Source organism: Drosophila novamexicana, unplaced genomic scaffold (assembly GCF_003285875.2).
Source record: "Drosophila novamexicana strain 15010-1031.04,08,12 unplaced genomic scaffold, DnovRS2.1 tig00004554-arrow-pilon, whole genome shotgun sequence".
NCBI lineage: Eukaryota > Metazoa > Arthropoda > Insecta > Diptera > Drosophilidae > Drosophila > Drosophila novamexicana.
The window spans coordinates 5,019,772-5,038,437 of record NW_020825051.1 but is presented as its reverse complement, the minus strand read 5'-3'; the positions used below and the strand labels follow the sequence as shown (position 1 = coordinate 5,038,437).

The 18,666-nt window shown below is 47.7% G+C and overlaps 6 protein-coding genes across 10 annotated transcripts; 2 read left to right on the top strand and 4 right to left on the bottom strand.

Annotated features, from left to right (window-relative positions):
- Positions 1-119: 119 nt before the first annotated feature.
- Positions 120-1,523, bottom strand: LOC115769701. Its single transcript, XM_030714628.1, has 2 exons — positions 631-1,523; positions 120-568 (listed from the first exon to the last, which is right to left on the bottom strand). Exons 1-2 carry the CDS (start codon positions 1,403-1,405, stop codon positions 264-266), a joined length of 1,080 nt encoding a protein of 359 aa, XP_030570488.1. The 5' UTR covers positions 1,406-1,523; the 3' UTR covers positions 120-263.
- A 341-nt stretch (positions 1,524-1,864) lies between these two features.
- LOC115769700 lies at positions 1,865-3,948 on the bottom strand. 4 transcript variants are annotated; one of them, XR_004018777.1, is made up of 4 exons: positions 2,842-3,948; positions 2,433-2,786; positions 2,180-2,287; positions 1,865-2,123 (listed from the first exon to the last, which is right to left on the bottom strand). XR_004018777.1 is itself a non-coding variant. In XM_030714627.1 (3 exons), exons 1-3 carry the CDS (start codon positions 3,845-3,847, stop codon positions 2,279-2,281), a joined length of 1,425 nt encoding a protein of 474 aa, XP_030570487.1. In that variant the 5' UTR covers positions 3,848-3,947; the 3' UTR covers positions 1,865-2,278. The 4 variants fall into 4 exon arrangements, 1 of the variants encoding a protein (XP_030570487.1); XR_004018776.1 differs by having other exon boundaries at positions 2,180-2,343; positions 2,424-2,786; positions 2,842-3,947; XR_004018775.1 differs by having other exon boundaries at positions 2,180-2,343; positions 2,842-3,947.
- A 619-nt stretch (positions 3,949-4,567) lies between these two features.
- Positions 4,568-6,913, bottom strand: LOC115769699 (phosphatidylinositide phosphatase SAC1). Its single transcript, XM_030714625.1, has 3 exons — positions 6,821-6,913; positions 6,531-6,746; positions 4,568-6,460 (listed from the first exon to the last, which is right to left on the bottom strand). Exon 3 carries the CDS (start codon positions 6,445-6,447, stop codon positions 4,681-4,683), a length of 1,767 nt encoding a protein of 588 aa, XP_030570485.1. The 5' UTR covers positions 6,448-6,460; positions 6,531-6,746; positions 6,821-6,913; the 3' UTR covers positions 4,568-4,680.
- Positions 6,914-7,054: 141 nt separating this feature from the next.
- LOC115769697 (kinesin-like protein Klp61F) lies at positions 7,055-11,262 on the top strand. Its single transcript, XM_030714622.1, has 6 exons — positions 7,055-7,469; positions 7,530-7,830; positions 8,012-9,344; positions 9,405-10,603; positions 10,664-10,924; positions 10,994-11,262. Exons 1-6 carry the CDS (start codon positions 7,384-7,386, stop codon positions 11,015-11,017), a joined length of 3,204 nt encoding a protein of 1,067 aa, XP_030570482.1. The 5' UTR covers positions 7,055-7,383; the 3' UTR covers positions 11,018-11,262.
- On the bottom strand, positions 11,260-18,532 carry LOC115769698 (zinc finger CCCH domain-containing protein 13). Of its 2 annotated transcripts, none has more exons than XM_030714623.1 (6): positions 18,388-18,532; positions 17,302-17,560; positions 16,988-17,234; positions 13,056-13,182; positions 11,549-13,002; positions 11,260-11,482 (listed from the first exon to the last, which is right to left on the bottom strand). In XM_030714623.1, exons 2-6 carry the CDS (start codon positions 17,506-17,508, stop codon positions 11,277-11,279), a joined length of 2,241 nt encoding a protein of 746 aa, XP_030570483.1. In that variant the 5' UTR covers positions 17,509-17,560; positions 18,388-18,532; the 3' UTR covers positions 11,260-11,276. The 2 variants fall into 2 exon arrangements, with proteins under 2 accessions (XP_030570483.1, XP_030570484.1); XM_030714624.1 differs by having other exon boundaries at positions 18,418-18,532.
- Positions 15,890-16,870, top strand: LOC115769422 (glycine-rich cell wall structural protein 1.8). The gene has a single exon (XM_030714230.1). The coding sequence runs from the start codon at positions 15,890-15,892 to the stop codon at positions 16,868-16,870; it is 981 nt and encodes a 326-aa protein (XP_030570090.1).
- Positions 18,533-18,666: the final 134 nt, after the last annotated feature.

Genomic DNA, 18,666 nt, shown 5'->3' with positions numbered 1-18,666 from the left:
AAGTGTGATTTGATAGATATTAAGAAAAGATTACAATTGAGGCGTAAGACGAAATGTCTGCCTCATCACAGAGGAAATACATTAGTATGAAAAATAAATATTTTCTTATTACATAAATTTTATTTTAACTGATAATTATGACAGTTTTTATATTTTTTGGTTTTCCCATTCTTCTCTCCAATATTGTTCTATTATTGAACTTCCTTCACACTGCATCGGTTCGTGCAGTAGGTAGAATTTCACGGCTACAAAACGGATGTCCATTATGTCTTCTTAGTTTTCTTGTTACTCTTCTTCTTCTTATGTTTCCTTTTTTTCTTATTTGTATTGCAAGCTAATCCGGGAGTCAAGTCGACACACCTACCGCAGGGCTTGTTCTGCTCGGTTGAACTCCTGATCTTACGACAGATAGTTTTCTGATTATTCGCCATCTGCTGTTGTCTCTTAACAAGTAGATTGTCATAGGAGGCGAATCTGGGAAATATGTCAACGTCGGCACAATCCCCGCACGGTCTGTAGTGCTCGACAATCTTCTTGCATCGATACTTACACGGCACAGTGGGGCAATCTGTGGTCACACAGGCTCAATTAGTTGCTTTGGTGGGTTTTGGGCCACAAGCTGAAACTTACCGCGATCGAACTCATCCTCACATATGTCATAGGGACACAATTTATCCTCATTGCAGGCAAAGTAACGATAGCCTTTGGTGGGTTGTTTGCCGTCGCGCTCTGCTGGTATTATATAACACGGATGCTGATCCGGTGGGCGCGGCATTGGGACCAATTTGTTGCCAACCTTTTTGAAGTGCGATACTATTGTGGGTCCATGGCAGAGCAGACGCATTATGAGCACCATGTTGCCGGTCTGCTGTTGGCAGATATTGAAGAGAGGCAGCATTTTCTTTGCCATGGTGTAGCTGGGGCAGAGCTGCTCCAAGCGTTGAAAGCCGGCATTGAAGCACTCGCACGTGTCCAGCAGGTCTCTGTTGCTGCCCTTCAACGAGGGCAAATTCATCATATTATCCTGCCGCTTACTCCTCCATTCCCAGTTCTGCGTATTAAACTCCTTGTCGACCTTATCAAAGAGCGGCTTTACTATGACCTCACTGAAGCCAATCAGAAACTTGCAGCGATCCGTACGTTTCTTATAGACATGCACCAACAGACGATCCTCGGGTGTGACTGGCGATTCCAATGCAAAAATACAGCACTTGCCGCACTGCGGCTGCTTGGGCTCGATGCAGCCCCCATACTCACGATCGCATATATTGACATAGACGCTGGACCGGAATGTTAGTTCCACACATGTGGAGTACTCCTCGGGCGCACAGTGATTCCTACGCGTTATCACTACATCATCGACCACAAAATCAAACATGTACAATAAATGCGGAATAAAGTCCATTTTAACATTTAATACTGTCTAACATTAAACACGTGACCGAAACAGATATTGGTTCTGAAAATTGGTAAACCTAAAATTTGAATTTTGAGGAATTGTTTTTGAATGGAGCTCTGGAATGCGACTGAAATGATTTGTCTACGGAACAGTAGATATCAGAGCTAAGCAAGCCCGATTACTTTTTTTTACTTTCCATAACTATTCTATTCAAAATTATAACTATTTGGTTTTTGGCATTATCTGAGCACGAGTCGAAGCACATTTATATCGATTCCCCCAATCTCTGTTAACTCTCAGCTTTAAACGTGTCCAACGGAAATTAAATTCTAGACAATTGAGAATAAAAGTCTTCATTTTTCTGTAGATTAAAACGAGTGTTTTCGAGCAGAAAATGGTGACAGTCTAAGAAAGTTCAAAATATGTGAGAAACACTGTGCGTAAAATGTGACTGAAATAATACAGTTTAGTTGGCCAAGGCGCTGCACAGCAGCATCTCGTTGGGGACTTTATTGAAATAGCAATCCTCCACGCTGCCCCCCATAGCTACATTATCGTCAATACCACAACTCCATCCCTCCATTCGGTTGGCTCTATGGCAGCGGGGGGTTGATCCACGAAATTCGTTGGCATCAGAGTCAGATTGCTTTGGTTGGTTAAAACACGAAGCTGCATTCGCATTGGCTTTGACAACACTCTTAACACTCGTCACAATCGTCGATCACTTCGGTCGAATATTGGGTATTAGGAATAATCCCGTCGAAGCTCACATTGACCTACCTCTAGGTTTTTTATTATTGTACGATTGACTTTTTGGCTCTGCATTTCCTTAGTTTGCCACTGTGTATTTGGTCTCAATTTGGTTGCGGGGACTTGAACCTAATCAATCTGAATATTGTACTTGGTCAGAAGGTGGCGCAATTGCCGTATGGCTCGATTGCGCGCTGGAACGAAACGAAATGAAACGAGAGATTATGGCGTTTACATGGGATTACTATCAAATCATTTATGTTTTGCACACTACCTTACTCACCTAGGTTGCAGCAGCTGGCGTATTCAGGGCAGCAGTGGTTGCAGGGATCTGCGAATCCACCGCCCGGCGTTGGCTTGGAACTATCGCAGAATAGCCCGCCCGTGAGCGCTGGTGATGCAATATCAATGTAGGGTCCGCAGCCGCCGCCAGACTGGCGGCCCTTGCTCTTCTTCTTTTCCTTCTCCTTTTCCTTGTCCTGTTTCTGCTTATCCTTGCGTGACATATCCGCCTCCTTTTGTTTTTGCACCTGCACGAAACGTGGATGGGCTGGAACGCCACCGCATGGACCACAAGGCTCCAGGCGCTGTTCAATGACCGACTTGCAACGTCGCTTGGACGGTACAGTGGGACACTCTGTGCATGTGGGATCCATTAGAGAGATGAGCATTTTGCGTATGCATGGACTTACCGCGATCGAACTCATCCTCGCAGTACTCGCAGGGACACATCTTGTCCAGATTGCAGGCAAAGTAGCGCAAGCACTTTTTGGGCTCCGGTGGTGGCTGATAGCAAGGATCTGGCTGCACGCACTTTGGCAATGGGCATGGTGGACATTTGCCTCGGCAACATCTCTTGCCAGTGTCCATGGGACCACCTGTGGCGCTTGCGGATCCACCGCCGCAGCAGGGATCACAGGGATCTTCGGGACAACGTTCGGGCTCGCAAGGCGCCTTAAATTTGCCACAGGACGGACACGGTGGACACGGCGGTTGGCAAGGGGACGGGCAAGGGGACGGACAGGGCGGTGGACATGGTGACGGGCAAGGCGGCGGCCCCACCGGATTGCGTGAACAGATTGAATGATTCAGCGAAAAGGCGGACACAATGGCCGGCCCATTGCAGAGCAGACGCATGATGAGCACAATATTGCCTGTCTGCTGCTTGCAGAGATTGAAGAGCGGTAGCAGCCGTTTGGTTAGTTCCGAGGTTGGGCACAATTGTTCGCGACGCTCATTTCCGGGATCATAGCAGGCACAATTATCCAGCACATCTTTGTTGGGACCCTTCATTTTGGGTATATTCTGTAGCTGTTCGTACCATATCTTTTCCCAGTTAACATTTTCCGCATCAAAGGATTCCCTGACGCGATCGAAAATTGGCTTCATTGGCAGCTCGGTGAGTCCAATTAGGAACTTGCAGCGATTGGTTCGCTTCTTATACACATGTATCAGGAGCCGATCCTTGTCCGTGATTGGTGATTCCAGCGCGAAAATACAGCACTTGCCGCATTTCGGCTGCTTGGGATTCACGCAGGTTCCATACTCGCGATCGCAGATATTTAGAAAAACGCTGGAGCGGAACGTGATCTCCACACAGGTCGGATACTCCTCGGGCGCACACAAATTCTGCCGTGTTATGAGCAGATCATCAACCACAAACTCTAGCATATAAATTAAGCTCCTGGGCGAGGTCATTGCGAATTGTTTTTAATTGCAATCTGCGGGTGCAGAGAATAGATTCCAAAATTTTGTTACTAAAAAATTTAATGTTGTAATTTGGGCCGAGGTAAAAACTGAACTGGTATAGACATTTCGTTATTCTATAACATGGCTTACAAAACACATGCCTGCTGAGAGATCTAACTTGAAATATCTCATTGATACTTCACATTTTAAATTTGATTTTATTTTGTTATGTATCTAAGGAATCTAAAAACTCATTTTGCGCCCAAACATTTTTGACTCTTAACTAAGGCTGTTCAGTACTCAGCTATCTTTAAGTTAGTTTTAGCGTAAAGTTTAGTTTATGCTCAAAAATACATACATCATCATACATACAGCCCGTTTCAATACAAACATTTTCACAAAATATGAGTCTTGTTTGAATCTCAGGCTCCGATTTCCATATCCAAGCCAAAAGAAATTAAATTAAATTTTTTTTTTTTTTTTGGGGTTTTTTCTATTTTATCATAAAATTATTTATTCAATTCCCGAAATTGTTCTACAAAATTGATTGAGCTACTCGTAAATGTACTTTTAAGTGGCGCTGCTACGGTCACTGCCTCTGGTTGTGCATTGCAAGCCGCACGAAGCTTATGCTTAAGAACAACTCCATCTATTAATTAGCTAGGATGGTAGAAGGAAGAAGACAAAGGGCGTGTTTGACACAATATACATAATTAAAGAGCATTTGTATACAGGAATTTTGTTTCGTATATTTTGCATGCAGTGTCTTTAAATGTTGGTAGCAAAGCAAGAAGACTTGGCAGGCTATCCACCACGGGATAATCAACTAAACGACACTAACGTCAGGCGGAATGAAAGGACGGGAGAGGAAAAAGCTGTGGCCACTGCACGAACTCGATGCCGTAGTGGAGAATGCCAGTGGCGCTGACCGCAATCATGGCACCCCAGAAGAGCATGAACAGCAGGTTCTCCGTATTGAATTCGGCCGGATATGTCATAGTGATAATGAACATGGCAACAGCGACTAGCAGCACCGATGGGAAGGCGATGTAGCGCCAGCCACGTGCCTTTGACAGTGGCGATGGCAGAATGCTGCCCTCGTTTTCATTGATCAGATAGTTGCCCAGGAACAGGTCGATGCCATCCTGACGTTTACCATCTGCGAAATTGTTTAAATAGTAGCGCATTAGCGAATTCTTGCCATCATTCACAGCACCCACTTTGGTGCGTTTGCCGGTGCGGGTAAAGTCCGTTTTGAGGGCACCTGTACCGGAATACTGTAGCGAAACAAGATCAGCATTGTCCGCCCAAACGCCTTTAAACAGCGCCTCGAAGCTTGTGGAAGCGTGCTCGACCCGTTGACCCACATGTAGCACACCCAGCTTTTGGAGAACGTCGCTGAGCGAACGGCGGGCAAGCATGCTCTGCACTACGTTCGTTCTGTCCAGGCAGTCAATGCAGTTTGTACGGAACACACCCGTTTGCGTGGACACTACGTTGCCATTATCGAAGGCATGATAGAAACCGAAGTTTTCCTGTTCATGGGCGAGCCGATCGATTAGAATGTTCAGTCGGTCCCACCGCATTTTCCGGCACTCGTGATGGAAGTCAAAGGCCTCATAGCGCACTCCAGGGTTGCCCATCTCGCGAACCAGTCTCGCAAACGTTGCCTCCAGCTCGCCCTCAGCGCCTTTTTGATCAACTAAATTGATAGCGACCTGCTTGCCATAAATGTTCAGCTGTGCATTGAAATGCGCTGTGCATACCGCCAAATGATCCTTGCCGGGGATCAGACGCGGCTTTGGCTTATAGCGCAAATTGGGCAGCTGCTGCCAGAAAAAGGGCATGCTGCCACGCGTCTGCACGAAACTGGTGTGCTGTCCATTGAACTCGACAATCTGTTCCGTTTCCACAAAGTTCGCCACTTGGCCCAAATCGTTGCTGCCACGGCAGAAGAGCCGCGTGCCCGCACGCTCCACAGATCTGCGCGTCACAATGCTCCAGAAGAAGGTTTGTCCGTTAATTTGCACCTGGTTCACCGACACAAAACCGTGCACCAGCGGCAGTTGAAAGCGTTGCATTTTATCGCACTTGAACTGCTGCAGCACATAGGAGTTCCACACAAAACGCTTATCCGCACGATCCACCAGACCCTTCCCCGTCTTCTTGCCCAGATTCTCCTGCTGCCGCTGTAGCGTTTGCGTGAGATCGTAACGATAGGAGAAGTAGAAGAACTTGGTATCCAACGTCTGGCGCAACATGCTCAGGTAAGACTGATTCTCAGAGCGTTGAATTGCATTGGGAATGTACGGTATAATATCGTAGCCAGCCAAACGCCACACGATCGCATTGTTGAGGACGCCCACGAAGAGGCGATGGGTGGCCACTATCAGATAGTCACAGCTTAGCAGATGTATTGTGCCCAGAATGCCACAGATTCGTCTCGTCGGCATCAGATTGACCAGCTGTGTGGTCTTGGCCTGCACACGGGTCACCTTGTCGAGTCGGCCAATAATCAATAGCTCATCCTGGCCATTCGGTTCGACAATGAAGCACTCCTGCGTTATATACAGATTCATGTCATCGTACACATCGTTTTCACCCTCCATTCTGCACGTGCACCTAGAACATACACAAGTTGATAAATATGTTGTTGTTGTTGGCCTTAAGTAGCAATAGGTCGGGTTCTTACTGCGTTTTGTCAATGGTTCTTCCCAGCGATGACGGCGCACACACGCAACACACACGCACGCAAACTTAAGCACCGGCGATGGCAGCGGCAATAGCAGAACAACAACAACTGTAATAACTGCGGCCTATATCTTGACACCGCTGACGCTCACCTTGTGTTGCAGTGTGATTGTCCAGGCGGCAGACGGTTTTTGTTAATTTTGATTAAATTTAACAGCTGCAAACATAGCAATTTTAAAAAAAACTAAAAAAAACCCTATTTAACGAGGTGACGAAGGCACAAGCACTCACACATACACTTGCTCACGAAAACTATCGATGCATTATCGATAATTGTAGCTAGCGCCATCTGTCATTTTTTTTCGGAGGCGCAATTGAGCGCGTACGTGCGCTTACACAATTGGACCATAACAGCTATATTAAAATTTATCAAAACACATAAATACACTTGAAAATCAAGACGACATATTTTTCAGGCAACTAATTTTTACAACTATTTACAGCAAAAGCGATATTATTCACATATTGATACGAAATCAACGCTAACAGTGTGTGCACAAGTCTAACATACGAAAAATGTCTTGCACAGTGTGTGCACATCTGAGGAGTTAAATAACATTTTCTCGCATCATTCAAAATTGAACGGACGACGCGAATAAAGCGGCAGCTTATAATATTTTTCATATCGCATTTGAAGCTGAATCTATATATATTTAAATATTAAGTGATTAAACTAACATCGCCAGCGCGTGATCAGAGCAGCCTGTTAAGGTCATACACTTCATTTTCGCACATAAATACGTAAACTACAGTTATTTGCAAAGGCATAAAAGGGCTTGGCGTCATTTCTAGACATGGATTTAACATCGGGTGCGAATGGCTCGCGCCAGCAGCAAGCGCGAAAATCAAATCAAAACATACAGGTCTATGTGCGCGTCAGGTGAGCTCCGTATATTCACATCCAGCTGCTGAAATTGTGATCATGGTTTTGACTTTGCAGACCGCTTAACTCGCGGGAACGTTGCATACGGTCCGCGGAGGTGGTGGATGTGATGCCGCCACGCGAAATTGTCACACGGCACACGCTCGACTCCAAGCTGACCAAGAAGTTTACGTTCGATCGCACCTTTGGGCCGGAATCGCGTCAATGCGATGTATATAGCACCGTCGTGGCGCCGCTTATCGAGGAGGTGCTCGCGGGCTACAACTGCACTGTGTTTGCCTATGGCCAAACGGGCACGGGCAAAACACACACAATGGTGGGCAACGAGTGCGCAGAATTGAAGTCCTCCTGGGAAGATGTAAGTGAACCCCAATTTAAATCTAAAACTGAGTCTGCGACTGCGCAGTACAGTTGTGTTTCGCTAGAGAACTTTTTTGACCTGCGAAAACAAGTTTTGCCACTTTGTGACTGACCTCGCAGCTGTTGTGACTTCTCAGAATTTCAAACCTTTTTCTAATTAACACACGCCCCTTTTGTAGGACTCGGAAATTGGAATTATACCGCGTGCGCTCAGTCATTTGTTCGATGAACTGCGCATGATGGAGCTCGAGTACACGATGCGCATCTCCTATTTGGAGTTGTACAACGAGGAGCTGTGCGATTTGCTTTCAACTGATGACAACACCAAGATTCGTATATTTGATGACAGCACAAAGAAGGGTTCGGTTATTATTCAGGGTCTCGAGGAGATACCAGTGCATAGCAAGGACGATGTGTACAAGCTGTTGGAGAAGGGCAAGGAGCGACGCAAAACGGCCACCACACTCATGAATGCCCAATCCTCGCGCTCCCATACCGTTTTCTCAATTGTGGTGCACATACGTGAGAATGGCATGGAAGGCGAGGAGATGCTCAAAATTGGCAAACTGAATCTGGTGGATTTGGCGGGCAGCGAGAACGTCTCCAAGGCGGGCAATGAGAAGGGCATTCGAGTGCGCGAAACTGTCAATATTAACCAGAGCCTGTTGACATTGGGTCGTGTGATCACAGCGTTGGTCGATCGGGCGCCTCATGTGCCCTATCGCGAGTCTAAACTGACTCGGCTGCTGCAGGAGTCGTTGGGTGGGCGCACCAAGACTTCGATTATAGCCACCATCTCGCCGGGCCACAAGGACATTGAGGAAACACTCAGCACACTGGAGTATGCGCACCGCGCCAAGAACATCCAGAATAAGCCAGAGGTCAATCAAAAGCTGACCAAGAAGACGGTACTCAAGGAGTACACGGAGGAGATCGATAAACTGAAGCGGGATCTGATGGCGGCACGCGACAAGAATGGCATCTATCTGGCCGAGGATACTTACAATGAAATGACGCTCAAAATGGATTCGCAGACGCGTGAGCTAAACGAAAAAATGTTGCTACTTAAAGCGCTCAAAGATGAGCTGCAAAACAAGGAGAAGATCTTTAATGAGGTCAGCATGAATCTCGTAAAGAAGACCCAGAAGCTTACACGCACCGAACAGCATCTAACCGAAACCAAGGGATCGCTATTGCTCACCAAGAAAGTGCTCACCAAAACCAAAAGGCGCTACAAGGAAAAAAAACAGCTGGTTGAGTCACATGTTAAAACCGAACAGGAGCTGACTACACAAGCGCATCAAATTCTGGAGGCAGCCGACTTGGCTGCAGATGACACGCACCAATTGCACGGCACCATTGAGCGACGACGTCATGTGGACGAAAAAATTCGCAGCACGTGCGCTCAGTTCACGGAGCGCATGCGTGACAATCTGGAGATGCTCGATGGCAGTCTCAGCCAATACCAGGAACAACACGCAGGCTCCACGCAGCAGTTGACCGACGAGCTAGGTAAGTGATACATTTTTTTATACAGCACATTCAATTTATGTTGCTCCTATTCCTGCTTAGCGAATTGTACCAATGTGCATCAGCGTCTGGTGGCCAATGCCACAAAGAGTATCGACAACTTGCGTATCAGTTGCACTGAAGCTTTAACGGCACATGGGCAGCTGCAGGCACAGTTTGCGGCAGCTGTTGTCGGCACTGGAGACGCCCATTGCAAGGCGCTAGTGGCACAACTATTGGAGCATATGCAGCAACGCAATGCGATGTTAAGTGAGGATATGCTAAGCAATCTGCAGGAGCTGGAGGCCAACAATGAACGTCACAAGGCAGCGCTGGATAGCATGCGCGATGGCTTCTCGCCAATTATTGAGCGCAACGCAAAGGCGCTGCAGCAGCACGTGGATCAGGTGCAGCAGCAATTGCAGCAGCTAACTGCGTTGAGTGCTCCCGATGCCGAGCAACTGCAACAACTGCAGACCGAACTGGCCTACGAGGAGGAGTTGGCACAGCAAGAAGCGGCCCTAATGCATCAACTGGAGCAGCTACAGCAGCAGCGCGCCAAAAACACAGTCAGCATGGGTACTCGCGTCGGGCAGCTGAAGCGCAGCCATGTTGCGATTAATGAGCAGGCACAGCAGACCGCCAACAGCATGCAGGCCTACGCCATGGAGGGCTCTGTGGCGACGCAGGCGGCACGCGATGAACTGTGCAGCCAACTGCAGGCTGCAGTGCTGTGTGTGGATCAGGGCGTTGCTAAGTGTTCCACGCTGCAGGTGCAGCTGGAGAATCTGTGCAAAGAGAGCGCTAAGCAGGCCGAGCAAAGCATGCAAACAGTGCGAAACCATGAGCAGCAACTGCGCCAGATGTGCTCGGCCAGCGAGGAGCACGCTGAGCAACTGCGTCACGAGCAGCAGAAAAACCTTGTGTCGGCCACCGATCAGATCCATCAGATTATCAAAGATGATGTTCAATTGGGCATCGGCCATGCTGCCATCACAGCCGATCTCATTGAAAAGCTTTCCGAGCAGACAAAGCAGCACGCGATATTGCAGCGGCAGCACCAACAGACTTGCCACCAGGATCTCTCGAATTTCCATCAGAGTGAATTGAAAACGTATGCGCCCACTGGTACAACTCCATCCAAGCGGGACTTTATCTATCCACGCACACTAGCAGCCACATCGCCGCATCAGGATATTGTGCGTCGCTATCGGCAGGAGCAGGACTGGTCGGACTTGGACACCACGGCCACCATTGATGAGGTAAGTCATCAGCTTTATGTATATACCATTTTCACATCTAAGCATTCCTTGATTTTGCAGTGTAGCGAGGGTGAACCAGAGGAATTGTTGCAGTCAGTGCAGGAACTGTCCGAAACGGAGACCATTATGAACTCCACGCCCATTGAGCCCGTTGAGGCCGTAAATATTAAGCAGCGCGGCTCTAGAGGTGGCAGTAACACTCTGAAGCAGCCGCTTGCCGGCATGCGCAGCGGCTCTCTGTCCCGCTCCCTGACACCTCACAAGTATTCGCCTCGCAATTCGCCTCGCAACTCACCGCTCAGCTCGCCTGCCTTTAATAGGGTAAGCTAAAAATGCAATCTGTTAAATAGCAAAGCAATCATAATTTGTCTTACCTTATTCCCCGCACAGCATAACAAAGAGAACTTGGCCTGAGACGAGCATCCAGCATCCCAGTAACACAAGTCGCTAATTGGAGCACCTCTTTTAAATTTGCCTGTTCCTTTTAATTTGTAACTTTATTTTTGCTTTTTGTATCATCTTTTGAGATTCTTTTTTAATACAATATGCACATAAGGGCACCTGTACCACAGTGAACGTTCGATATAGTGAAATAAATGAAATTGAGATAAATGTATACCGATTTTATGGCACTTCTTCCCATATTATTGAAATCTTACTGTGTCCAGGAGACTCAGTCGTCCTGTTGCTCATCGTCATCATCCTTGAGTATGCCCAGGCGTCGTGCCACCTCCTTAACATTGGCTATAAACTCCTCCTGCACCAAATTGAAGCTCATGGCCAGCAGCGCGATGCCAAAGAGCAGATACAGAGAACAGTAGGCAATAGACTGCTCCGATTCATCCTTGACGCCTTTGGCGGGCACAAAATCACCAAAGCCTGCAGCAAAAGAAAACCAAGTTAGAGCTGAAGATGGATATGTGCAGATTAACCACGGGCACTCACCAATTGTGGTCAGTGTGATGAAGCAGAAGTAGGCCGAGTCTAGGAAAGACCATTGCTCCCAGTAGGCAAAGAGCGCGGCACCACCCAGTATATAGCTGACCACCAGAAAGACGCACAGCCAAATGGGCACCGGCCGGTCTTTGGGCACCAGATCGAACCTGTCGCCATACTCGTCGCCGTACATGGAATCGTCGTCATCGTAATCATAGCTGGGACGTCGCCGAATCTGACGCTGTACGGGAAAGCCCATGGGCGACATGATGCGTGGAGAGGGTGGCAGGCGGCGTTCGCGACGTCGCTCGCGGCGCGGCTCTCGGTTACGCGAACCATGACGCACTGGATAATCCTCGTACAAATCGTTATCGTCGCACATGGACAACTCATCGAAACTCTCCTCCACGTAGTCCTCGTGGCGCGGCGAGCGTCCGCGTCGATGTCGCTGCGGCGGCCCTGCATCGTAGTCCGGCGGCTCTAGATGATTGCCGTAGCGCGAGGATTGACGGCCCAGACTGCCAGCACGCCGCCCATTGGATCGTTGCTGCTGATGATGATGATGCGAAGGCGGCGGCCGTGGCTGCGGTGAACGCTCTCGTTCTAGTTCCCTCTGACGTTGGCGTTGACGATGCGCCGATCTGGGCATCGATTGGCTGCGTGGTGCATTGCGGGCATGTTGCCCGCTGTTTACCAAGTCGTCATCGTCGTCCAGCGCATAGCGATTGGGTATAATGGGCGTCTTGCGCACCACATCCTCATCCACATCTTCGTAGTGCGAAGAGATATGTCCATGCCGCGGATCCACACTTTTTGCACGACCCGAGCCACGACCCGGCGTTGAGTGCAGACGATGCAGTTCACGAGAGGCGCGCGATTCCTGGCGTTGGGGTGAGCGCACAGATCGCACACTGGCCGCACGCTTCGCCGGTGGGGGCAGGTCGCTGAAGTCATCAATGGAACCATGTATGTGCGTCCTGGAGTGACCCAGATAGCGCTCACGCTCCACAGTGTGTCGGTCCCGCATTCTGTCCCGCTGTCGCTGACGGCTGCTGTAGCGGTTGGCGCGATTCAAGGTCTGCGTCTCGTACTCATCGCCGTAAATGGTATGACGCTGGCGAGGCTCATGCTGCAGTGGCTGGTGGTACATCTGCGGGCGACGTGAACGGTTCCCACTGCCGCGATATCCGCCGCCGCCAAAGTCACGATCCCGGTCATCGTAGCCGCGACCGAGCGTGCGCAGCTCCGGATCCGAGTAGGCATGCCCCATGGAGGGTCCCAGCCCAGAGTCATTGTTGGAGCGCTGTGTCATCTTCATGGAGCGCCTAAACGAAGGCGGCGGCTGAGATCGCGATGTAACACGCTGCGGTCGCATCCGCATAGATCTCTGCCTCGACCGCGCATTTCTGGGCCGCTTCGCCGAACGGGTGCACACATAACAGCAGATGCGCCAGTAGAGGAACCTGCCTGACAGATTAACAATGGGCACGCAACGCCAACAACTTGTCCAACTCACCGAAACGATGTGGCCATCACATCTCCAATGTTGGACAGACAAAGCAGCATCAATGGAATCCCAACGATGGCATAAAAGATCGTTGTCACCTTGCCCCAGTCTGTGCGCGGTGATATGTGGCCATAGCCTGTCCAGCGTTTGGCATCGCAGTTATGGTAAATGAGGTTGCATATGAATAAATAAGAGGAAGAGAATTATTAACATAATTATATTTTGACAGAGCAAATGGGTTCGGTGAAGTTTGAGCATATTTTTTCAAGATTGGTAAGGGCATAGAAATATGTATAATGAAATCTTATTATAAATTGTGTCCATGGCAATTTAGCCAAGCTTTTCAATATATCAGAAGTTATCAAAACTGAACATATATTCACGGTAGCTGACATTTTGATCTCTATTTGATCTCTAGGCTAATTTTATCGATTGTATACTGCTTTTTCTTTTCTCCCAAAATTAAAGTCGTCAAAGACTAAACTATTACTCAAGGGTTTACATAGAACGCACACTAGTGTTATTTGTTGTTGTTTTTTTTTGCCAAGATAAATAATATTTGACTGTCTTTAGTTGGTCGGAAAACTGCCTTGAACCGGGCATAATATGTGCCAGCTCGCAAATTGGCAATATCTTGGAAATGCCAATGGGCGCAACGTGCCTAATCTGTCTGCTTTAGAAGCTAATCTATTATCGTCTCCCACGCAATGTACAAGTACAAAATGGGCGTTTCATGTTTTGCCGCTTGCGGAAATGCGGAAGTGTTTGTATTCGCATGGATTCCATGGCTGAGGGTAATGGGTGTGTGTACCTGTGTGTGTGTGTGTGTGTGTTGGGTATTGGCAAAGACCAAACAAGCGCCGGTCATTAAACTCGCAGAAACCAGGCAGCTTAAGCCAAGACAATTCATTTAATGCTACATCCATATTGGGAAATTATACAAAAGGTTCCCATCATAAATCTAAAATCTAAAACTAAAAACTCATCTGTGGCCAGACGCGTTTGACCTTGCGTCTGCTGTTGTATGTATAAAAAGTCATTCTAACTTTTGATTTCGTTGGATGCTTCCTGCCCCCCGGCCCCCTTCGGATCATTGGCTAGATTAAACCTGAAACTGAAAACATTTTAGAGGTCATTCACGTGGGCGCTTAGTGGGCCAATCAACCTGTGTGCAACAAACTGTAGCCAAAATAAAACTAAGCCAAATGCTGACCTATGTGCTGCACGATCTGAATGATAAGGAAAATTTATAGCAATTGCTGCAGCATAAGCCGGTAGGACTACGGTAGTCGGGTATAACAGACCCCTACATACTCATTATAAGGCTTGAAATAGGCTGTCTGCTGCATTAGCTTACATTATTTTTAGATATTTTTGGATCGGTCTTCAAAAGAGCTGATCATCAGTCTATCATGAAGTTTAGTTTATAATCTATAAAAGATATATGTATACCCATCCGATACGTTCTCACTTTTCATCTATATGCACATCTATATATACACGAGTGTCAAGTCTTTTATGTGATACAGACCGAAACGAATATACCCCTTTGTCTTTGTGGGCGAGTGTAAAGATATATCTGCAATTGATCAGTAAATGAACACTAATTATGCATCAACACAAAAAGTGGGCTGTAAAATGTGTAAACTCATTTTGATTTCCAGGAAAGTGTTTTGTAATCTCGGTACCTCGGTACCCTTCATGGAGTCTAACGATCAATTACAAAACGATCGTGAGGCAGTTCAATATTTATGCGATTTCTACGTGCTCACATGGGCACATGTCCAAGTCGATTGCAGCAGTTCCTGGGCCGCGTTGCATGAATTGATCTGATCACTGAGCACAGAACAGATCACTGATCATGCGCTTCTTTGCGGTTTGGCGGTTTCTTCGGATTGGATGAATCAATGCTAAATACGTGGGCTGCGTGCCCGGCGATCAAACTGGTCGCCCGATCGCTGTTAAATCTGGCGTGTCTTTTTTTGGGAGTGCGTCTGCGTCTGCGACTGCCACGATCCTCTGTCTGTGTATCTGTCTGTCTGGCTTGTTTGCGTTGATTCATTAGATGTTTACGCTGCGGCACAGTGGGGCAGAACACATGCTGATCGCTGGCCAATAACAAACACAGCCAAGGCTGAGCTTAAATCGAACCGGCTCATGGTTCGGTTCAATAGAAATTACTTTTCACGAGTAGCCAGCTACCTGGCATAAATAATTTGGGTTTCAGCCCTTGGATTTAGGCATATATGACACTTGCCAATTTCGGATAGAGATCAAATCTAGCGCGCTTCTTGTATATGAAAATATACATGGCTTGTAATATTTTCAGTAGAACGGACGCGCAATTACAAATTAAAAATTTAATTTTTTCATTGAAATGTTTAACATAAATATGAAATTAATATAAGAGATAAAGGAACTGAGCCTTAAGACAGGGCGCTGGTTCAAACCCTAAAAAAAATATAAGAAATCAAAGTAAGAGCCTTGTTAAAAGGAATTAAGCCTAAAGGAAATGCGCTGGTTCAAACCGTGAGCCAAATCAGCGACAAATTTAATTTTATCTTGCAATGCGACCTTTTGTGCTGGTTCCACTGTGGGGCATGTGCCGCACCTGCCGTCCTCGGCGAGCCACACTCGAGTGATTTTTGTGCCTCGTCGTTGGCCCATTGTTATATAAGTAGCGTGTGCCGCTCGCATTGCCGAATTATTCCGTTGGCATCGCTATAAACGAGCGAGTCGCGACCAAGCGCGAAATACGGGTCAGTGTGTGAACCATCCACAAGCAGAAAGAAAGGCCAGAGTTTCCAGTGTGAATCAGTGAATCTTCGTTAAGTGCAGAAATCATGCGAAAACATTGCCTCATCGCGTCGCTGGCGCTTGTCTGCCATCTGACCATTGTGACGGCCAGATCGGGCGAGGATCATTGGGTTTGGCGCACCTACAACCGCAAGGAGCGTGCATTCAAAGAAAACGAACGCAACGCAAACCAGAATCAGCAGAGACGTGAGCCAACTACCAGAAGACCGCTGCCTGGTGAGCCGGAGAACGATGAGATCGAAGACTATGTGGACGTTGAGCCCACAACAACCACTGCACCCAATGTGGGCACGCGTCAGTTCAACCCCTATCCTAATCTAAATCCCTATGGCGGATTTGGGGGACAGCCCGCGAATGGTGGCCAATTTCCGGGCATTGGCGGCGGCTTTGGTGGCGGCAATCCAGGCGTGCTGGTCGGCCCTGGTGGCCCTACGGGATACAGACCGCCGCTATATCCCAATGCCTATCAGCCTGGCAACATTGGATTTGGTGGTGCGCAGAATGGACTGGGACTAGGTGGCTATCCAGGCATCTATGGCAGTGCGTCTGCGGGTGCGGGTTACCCGGGCCTGGGTGCCGGTGCAGGTTATCCAGGTGTGGGCGTGGGTGGCGGTGCAAATGCCGGCACAGCCTATCCGGGCGGACAGCTCGGCGGAGGACTAGGCTTGGGTCAGTATCCAGGCGCTGGCAACCAATATCCATTTGGAAGCTATCCAGGGACAGAGACAAATTACAACCAGTTTGGAGCGCCTGGCGGACAATATCCTGGCCTGGCACAGTATCCGGGCAATCAGTATGCCGGACCACAGTACACAGATGGCTATGGCTTAGCTGCTGGCTTTGGCCTAGGCCAGCCCGGCCTGGCACCCACGGGCTATGGCGGCAACTTCGGAGTTGGGGGCTTTGGCTACGACGAGAAGTCGCTGACGCCGGCCGAGGGCAAGAGTGCCAAGAGCTCAGCCAGTTCCCCAGCGACGGTAAATGATAAGCTCAGTAAGAATATTTAGCTGTAGCTCCAGCTCGAGCACCCGTTAGCTTTAGTCGTTAGAGTTTAGTCGTTAGGCTTAGATTATGTTAAATGCGAATAAAATTCTTTCGAACTGTTAACCTATTTGAGCACTCACCAATTGTGGTTATGACTATGATGGAGTAGAAGAGTGAGCCGGCAAAGGTCCATTGGGATTTGCGCTCATCCTCGTCGCCATCCCAGCCGTCTGCCTTGATGGCCGTCATGATCTGCTTCTCAAAGTTGGCCAAATGCTTGCTCACGTTCGCCATCCAGTCGTTCTCGCGCAGCACCAGCGCGTCATCGGAGAGCAGCCAAATGCGCTCGGTGAGATTGAAGCGCAGATTTTGTATGTCCCGCTTGACCTGGACGCACACACATGGAGTGTCTGTTAGCCAAGTTGGGTGCTTAAGAAACCCGGTGCGATCTCACCTCAATCTCATGCGGTCGTTCGAGATGCTGAAACAAATAGGCACCGCCCACACAGTACGAGACCACAAGCAGCACGAGCAGTACATGGGAAACGACGCAGGTGAGCACCTTCCACGAGAAACAGATGGCAGCCACACAGCGTCCGCGTTCCGGCTTTGCCGGCTCCATCATGTGCGGCGGCAGGGATTGTGCCCGCCTGCCCGACATGGTCGTGCACCTTTTCGGCTATGCGTCTTCCCTTGGCCAATTTCGTGGTTCGCTGCACACAAATTATGAAAAGGCAAACTAAATTTGTTGAACCCGAATTGAAATAGTCGACGGTTAAATACCCTGTGAAATATTTACTATGATTTGACTAAGATCTACAGCTTATATGCCCCTTCTAAAACTGATAGAGGGTATGCATATTAAAGCTGGCTTGAACCTAGCCGGCTCAAACCCGAAATTTAACATTTTTTGCCATAAACTAAATTTGTAACCGGAATAGTTTGGTAACGAATATATTTGAAAATATATTACAGAAACATCAATTATTATTGATTGAATCTAAGCAATGTATCAATAAAAGCAATATATAAAAAAAAAGTTGGGTTCATATAAGCACAAAGGACAACCAATTACAAGCTAAATAGGCAGGTGGCGAAATGGAAGTGGGAAATCCCAATCCTCACACATGTACATTAAGATTTGTCTAAATATTTATTTAGTCGACTCGCCAGGCTGGCAAGGTCGGGTAAGTGGTTAGGGGGGGCTATGCGGCTGTGCTTTATGGAAACTATTTTGGGGAACAACATCCATTTCGTCAACAGACAGACAGACAGACAGGCAGAACAGAGCAGACGGCGCAGACCCCGCAACTCGTAGTTGTTCACCGCAAGAAATTTTTACTTTTCATAGTCTAAATACTAGCCGGAATGGCACAACAAATAACCGAACAGACAGATGGACTATATATATATATATTTTATGAGAAGATGCTATATAACATGCCCGAATAATTAGTAGCTTTGATTTCATTTGATTTCTTATTGGGCAATTATCGGCGAGCAATTTATAAACTTTTTGGCTCTACATGGCATAATTTACATTTATGTACGCAAATCTTTCGAGCCGTACCGCACTTTTAGGATTTGTTCTTCTTGTTTTTTAAATATATTTCCAAATTCAATTCATTTCTGTGTGCACGTTGCGTGTTTATTTTCCGATACGGATCGCAACGGCAACAGCACATGGACCGATCCCGACGACTCTCCAAAGATTACTGAACATTTCTCTGATCGGAGATCGGCGATCGGTGAGTGTTTTATTTTTGTTACTACTTGGGCTAGTTCTAGTAGCTTGTAGTTTTCTTCTGTTCTGAACATT